Below are 6,979 nucleotides of genomic sequence, written 5' to 3' on the forward strand. Positions count from 1 at the left end.
AGAAAACTGAAGGGAGAAGAGTAGCCAAGCAGTACTTTTTCACCTGTGCTTTCACTCCTTTAAATTCCCTGTGGAACAGCTTGAACCAGATGAACTTTTCACATACATTTCCTGTTGTCTGATAATTACATTAGGGTGGTGAATTCTTAATCTCATTTCAGGAATTAAGTCACCTGGTGAGTACAATGAAAGGTGTAGCTTCGTGGTGCTTGGTGGTTCCTGGAAAACAAGTGTTTCAATACGTACCATGTGCGTTAGTCATGACTTGTGGCAATAAATCCAAGACATGTTAACTAGTTTTCCTACGCTGAAGTTACTAATGCATCCATGAGATAAAATGATTTTTTCAGGTTTGATAAAGCTATTATTTTTATTTCCTGTCTGCATTCCTCATGTTGTGTAATGTTTTAGGGAAAAAAAAAGAAAATAAAGACTGTCTTTTCCAATAAAAAAAAAGAGATCATCTTTGCAACAGTGCATACAACTATTTGAACCTGCACCTCTTTTTATCCATTATGGAAGTTGCATATATAATATGCTGGACACAGCTCTCAACTTGTTCTACTACACACAGTGTCTGCTTTTATATCGTTAGTTTATTTGTAGGACAGCTTTCACTGAAGGATTCCATGAAATACAGATAAATTGAAGGAATACCTTGAATGCATGGTTATTGGAGTGCTGAAGATAAATGTGTGCAAATGGAGAACTCTGCACAATTTAGCCCTTTCCATTCACCTACATATTTTAACAAAAGGAAAGAATTAATTAAGCCAGTGAGAGGCTGGACATGCTTAGAATCTCTGCCTTAAAACTGAGAGGATTAGGCAGCTCTCTGTTCTACTTGCTTAGACTGTTATTTTTTCTGTAGTTGTGTTGACATAATAATCATATTGGCCACCTTCAAAATGTCATCCTCCACATCCTCAGAAACTTGGCTCGTTTAGTATTTTGAAAAGTTTTTTACATAAAACACATGGGGGTTTAGGCATAAATTTATAAACTGGACAATAAAAGTATCTGCTGGATAATGGGCAAGGTACTTTTTAAGGGAAAACAACAGCTAAGTGTTTTTATTTAATGAGAGCCATGGACCACTCATATTTTAAAAACTGCAAGAATCTAATGTCCTGCTTACACGAAAGTGTATAAGTGCCACAGGATTGCTGCACAGGGTTTTGCATTGATGCCTTAAAGGGAGCTCAGATACTACATGTACCACAAAAGAAAAGTAGAGTTGATATATATCACTGCCTGCAAATGGGCTGGTTTGTAGGTTAAAAAGTTTTCCGTAAGTTGTCTGCATTTTCCCTTAATGTCTGTCTTTTACAGTAGTGCTTTGTTTCTGAGCATGACCACCACCAGGACAGCTTGGTTCAGTGCAAACACTGTCTCTTTCAGCCAGAACATTCCTAACGTTAGCTTCCTTTTTTTTTTTCTCTCCTCTCCCTCTTCCCTGCCCCCTCTCAGGTTGGAAAGGCTGGTGGACGTCCTGAGGAAGAAGGTTGGAGCAGGGACCATTAGGACCGTGATCTGATTGAAAGCTCTAGTCTAAGGAAGCATTCACATCTGGTGACCAGGCTGCTTCATTCAGCACTGTGTAAACACTAAAGCCTTAACTTAGCAAACAGTTGTTAGAAGTGGGACACTCCAGCGACATTCCAAGCTGAGATAAAATCAAATCATAAATGTTTAACTACTTTGCTGCTGAGTTCTGTGATTTGTTGAAATGTTTCACTGCAAACAGGTATTTGTTTTTAAGCAGATGCATTGTGGCACTGTGTACTGTGGAAAATGGTGTAGATGCTCAAGAGTCTGTCCTCTCGGTGTTACTAGACTATAGTCTGCTGCAAGGTACAGCTTGATCACGTTTTCAAATACTGCAGGCTTCAGGTGCAAAATCCTGCAAAACAGTTTCAAAATTTAAATCTCGTGTCATCTGTGGGACTGCAAACAGTCCGGTATTTGTATGTTAAATATATTAATTCATAATGTAGGTTCACATTCGAGAACTATCTATGACTAGTGTATTGGAGATTTTTTCCGTCTTACTCAGCCCGCTGAATTGAAGGTAGTGACTGTGGCTACAACTAGTGGAAGGATACATATATAGCTTTATACAGTAGTTGTATAGCTACTGTTAGTACATGACATTTTCACTGTACATTAGAAAGAAATGTACGGTTAGGTTTCACCAGAGGTACAGCTTCATAAATCCCGACAGGAAAGACTTGTGACATTGTAAAGTATCTTAGACAGTAGAGGAGGTTTCCTGTATTGTTAATAGCCAATCGTCTATCCTTTCCTTTGGGGTAAAATCTCTTGGATATTCAGAAACCACCTTATAGAGTTAAAATTTGCCTTTTCAGTGTAAGTAGGTGAGTTCATCACCCCCTTCCTACAAGATTTTTTGTCTGCTGATGCTAGACTTCTGATTGCTCTGTAGTGCAGGAGTACCATCCAGGCTGGGTTTGAGGCCAGCTTGCCAACCCTCTGCTCTATGTACTCCTGAAGTGACCTAGGACTGAACTCAAAGGTGGAAGGATAGACTCCTATGGCGAGGGGCAAAGTTGTGAAGAGGAAAAATTGGGATACACAGTTATTATATTCCTCTTGCCTACTCTGCTTTGTGTTTAATGTTATGCTGTCTACCCTCTTAGTGTTTGCTTATACAGGTGTCATGATAGCACAGTCTAGCTGAAGAAAATTAAATTTTAATTTTAGATAAGGGAAGACATTTCAATGACTGTTTTTCCTTTCAAGCACTTCCATGTTAAACCTTCATTGTCTGCAGACCTGAACTCCTCCTAGTTTCATTCAACCAAACCTAAGCACTTGCAGGGAGATAAGTAGCATTCCTACAAGCCAAATTTACCCATGTCACCTCCATAAACTTCTGAAGTGCTCCTTTTTGACCTGTGGTCAATCCTAAGATAGCCAGAGAGTCTGGAGTCCCTCCCCTCCACCTATCGAGTGGGAAGAAAGTTTAATGCTTCCATAGCAGAGGACTGTCACTGCTCAGCTCCCAGCTCTTTCACCATCTCCCATGTGTTGCTGTCCAGTGCTTGGGCCACTGCTGTTTCTCCTGCTATCCTCATTGAGCTTTAGTGCACCAAGCAAAAGACATGATCTCCTGAGCTATCACTGCTGTTGAACCATTTCTGCTCTAGAGAAGTGGTGAAGAAAGAATAAAGATACAAGGACTACCATACTGTGCTAGACCAAAGGTCAAACTAGCTTAAAGACTGACTTTGTCAATAAGCAGTAGAAGATGCCTAGGAAAGGGTATAAAGTCAGGCTAGCATTAGTGACCTTTCTCCCATATGGTGCCCCATCAGTTTGTTATTTAGGAGATTTCTGAACCAAAAGTGGTGTCCTTGTATTTAGCAGCATTTTTTCGTTACCTGTTTTCAAATCCATTTAAACTTTTGGTATCTACTTTTTCCTGTCACAAGGACTTATGCAGTTAATGGTGCATTGAGTGAATAATTATTTCCTTTTCTGTGTCATGAACCAGCTTTATTCATTTGTTATCACCTAGTTTTTGTAGTAGAGAAACAGTGAGCAACCATTTGTTACTGTTGTTTTCATGTCCCTTGTGATTTTACATATTTGGCATCCTCCTCCCAGCATATCTTTTCCAGAGAGAACCCCTAGTCTCCTGTAAAGGATGTGTGTCATGTTTTTAATTGGCCTTGTCATGCTAACCTATTTCTTTTCCAGTTCTGCAGTGTTTTTACTGAGACAACCAGATTTGTGCCTGATATTTAAGATGCAGACAAGTCATGACTTTAACAGTTGTCACAATGATGTTGTCTATTTTATTCTCTATGCTACTTGTAATAATTTGTAGCATTGGATTTCTTTTATGACAGATGGTTTCTTGGAATTAATATTTCTGTAATAATAAAAAATTCTAGATCTCAGTTGTAATATTCAGCTCAGGGTTCATCATAGGGTGCATGAAGATAGAAGTGTTTTCTGAATGCATAACTTTGCATTTATGGGTACTGAATGTCATCTGTTGTTTTATCATTCATTTCCTGGGGACCGTGAGCTCCTACTCCATATATTTTCACACCTTATTTTTATTACTCGTGGTAGCATAGTATCATCAGCATTTCCATGCTGAATATGGTGACATAAAATACTACCATCTCCAAATTAACTCCCTTTTCAAGGTGATTTCTTAGTTGAACAACATGGTCTCTGGGACAAAAACCCTATAGGACAATAAGGTAACTTTCCTTCACTGTGAAAATGATACCTTTATTTTTACCCATTGTTTTAATCTAACTTCGAACTACTTATTTTTCAGTTTTAAGATCTTCCCTCTTACTCCATGGCAGCTTTGATGAGGAAGCTTTTTTGCTACTTTGGAAATGCAAGTTTACTAAATCAGGGCTTGTTATCCATGCATGAATGTGCCTAGCTCCTCCCTCCCCTATGACTATCAAGAGCTCCTCACCTTCGCCCAAGTCTTTTCACCTCTGAGCAAATAATTTTGTGAGTGCAGGCTTCATACAGCAAGACTGTTTGACCTCCAGTTTCTTGTGCCCACTGGCTTTGTTTGGAAGGATTAGACAGGCAAAACTCATCTAGCAGACTTGATGTCAGATACATCTGGTTGTGGGTAATACATGATTCTATAAAATTAGGCAGTAATTTTGCCTCATAATTTTCCTTTTGATACATTGTACCTAAGGTGAAAAAAATGTTTCCTGACTCTGTCTGGTACAAAGTAGCCTGAAATTCAGTGGGCTTTTAGTTAGGGGTTTTTATCATCCTGTAGGTAAATTACTTTGAATCATAATTAAATTAGGTGTCAGTTTTAAAATTCAGCAAGAAATGTTTGTCTTCTTTGAAAAGGACCTTGGGAAATTTACTGTGCTGAGAGGCAAAGATTCAGAAACGGTTATCACTCTTTCTTGCTAACAACCTGGTGTGTGGTCTTTGGCAAATCCCTTAGTGACAGTCATAAAAGGTATGCAGCCCCTAAAGAGGTGCCTAGGCTCCTCGAGGGAGTTTGCAAAAGCAACTGTGCAGCCAATGTCAAAACACTTTCGCTTCTTCACCAGCTGAAGTGAACACAGGTCTGGTAATGCAGGCCCAGACTTTAGTGCCCTCGGGTGAATTTCTGGCACTGTTGAACCTAGTCTGAGTTCTGTCTTTCAGTGTAACAACCGCAGGAATTCTGATCTGGCGAGTAGAAATAAGTGGTAATGATAACACAGGTTAATTGGCTTTTATTATATAGTTTATTAATTATGAACTGATTGATGTCTACACAGTGCTCTGAAAGTGAAAAGAAGCCTACCCCTATACAGCAGACAAATGCATTTGTCACTTCTGTCCTAATTTATGAGAGAAAGATGAGATTGCATCAGATTATGTACTAGGAGTAGCAGTTAATTTGCCTCCTGATGGAATAAACAGTTCATGATGAAAGGTGGCTCACGGTAGGCAATGCTTATGGTGATGGTAGTAATTACTGGTCAGATTACTGTTCCTGCTGTCTTGAAGAGCACTGAGATACTCAGAAACGTCTTTTCCCTGTGAGATTTTGTGTGTTTCTCTTGATGATCCTGCAGCACGTTATGCATTGGAAGCCATTTCTGGTATATGCCAGGGTAAAATATGTAAATAGCATCATGTTGGCTCAGGGTAAGAGTGTTATTAATGCTTTTCAGCACTGTAATTATATTCATAGTAAGCCTTCCCTAAGCCCTCACTAATTAACAATATTGTGACAAATCAACTTTAACAGAAAAGAACTGTGGGCCTTTCATCTTTTAGTACTGCTTTTCATTCAGCCTACAGCCCAAAATTGGTGGCATGCTTTTCTGTACTGGTGTTGGGAAAACTGCTGATATTTGAAAAGTTCAGAGCCAGCTCAGTCTTGTTAGTGGAATCCTGTAGATGAAGTTGGTTTGATTCCTCTTTAAATATATTCATAAGAATGTAAGAATTCATTATTTAATTGTTAATGTAGGGGAATATTAGAACTACTTATATTAGAACTTATAATAAACCATCATATTGAAATATTTTACTAATGTCAATATGTTGTCATAGGTGCATTTATTTATTCCAAATAACAGGACATTTTACAAGATACCTTAATTTTCAAATTGAATGGCTTTATAAATATTCTTATCAGGTGATCAAGAGTTGTAACATCTTTAATCCATGTACACAAATGAACTTCTTATCTAAATGTCAGGATTTCTCTGTGCCTCTATTTTCTTCGTTTAGACAGTTAGGAAGACAGTTAGGTTTGTTGGGGTTTTTTGTTGTTGGGGTCTTTTTTTTTTTCTTTCTTTTTAATTTTACTCCAGAATATTTTTCTCCCATGCAAAAATAAACTATGAGGCACATGAAATCACTGACTGGCAGTTTCTCTGATACTGTGCTTGCTGTGATTGCAGCGTTACATGAACTAACTCTTATTGCTGTACCATTTCACATCAGGTCTGCAGAACTGGACTTTTCTCTGTTTGTTCTTCTCATGCATTGGTAAATAAAATGTATTCAGAAGTCCAAAAAACCAAAGTAGTGTTCTCATATTAGGTTGATTATAAGTCAGCTGTTGAGCTTCAGTGATCTAAACATTTCATTCTTCAGTTTTGTTGGGAGCACACGTGTTCTGGGAGGCTTTTAAACAAATACTTGAAATGGTTGAAAGATTTACATTGCTAGTGCCTAGCTAAATATGTAGTCTTTAGAAAAGACATGGTTTATCTTGGCACCATTTGAAAAACTCAGATATTTTAAACATTTGTTAAGTTCAAGCTTGCAAATTTGAACTAAAAGTTTGCATTCCAAAATTGCATCTCGGGTTACCTGATTCTCTCTCTTTTGTATTTTTTAATCCCTTTATTAAAATAATCTGCAAAAGGAGTTGGGTTTGGAGTGTAGGTTTTTATTGTTAATTGTAAAATATTGTCATTAATTTAATCAATTTTGAGGTAACATTTAC

At 37.9% G+C, this 6,979-nt stretch overlaps 1 protein-coding gene across 5 annotated transcripts in view; it reads left to right on the forward strand.

Annotated features, from left to right (window-relative positions):
- MIPOL1 (mirror-image polydactyly 1) overlaps positions 1-6,552 on the forward strand; it is a 193,658-nt gene extending 187,106 nt beyond the window's left edge. For all 5 annotated transcript variants that reach the window (XM_061367317.1, XM_061367321.1, XM_061367318.1 and 2 more), the window contains one exon: positions 1,471-6,552. In XM_061367317.1, coding sequence (XP_061223301.1) covers positions 1,471-1,537 — 67 coding nt within the window. In that variant the 3' untranslated portion in view covers positions 1,538-6,552. The remainder of the gene's footprint in view (positions 1-1,470) is intronic.
- The last annotated feature ends 427 nt before the right edge of the window (positions 6,553-6,979 follow it).

The sequence above is a fragment of the Neopsephotus bourkii genome, unplaced genomic scaffold, assembly GCF_033783945.1.
Source record: "Neopsephotus bourkii isolate Nb327-2 ecotype Australia unplaced genomic scaffold, CSIRO-AGI_Nbou_v1 NB_1376, whole genome shotgun sequence".
Taxonomy (NCBI): Eukaryota; Metazoa; Chordata; class Aves; order Psittaciformes; family Psittacidae; genus Neopsephotus; species Neopsephotus bourkii.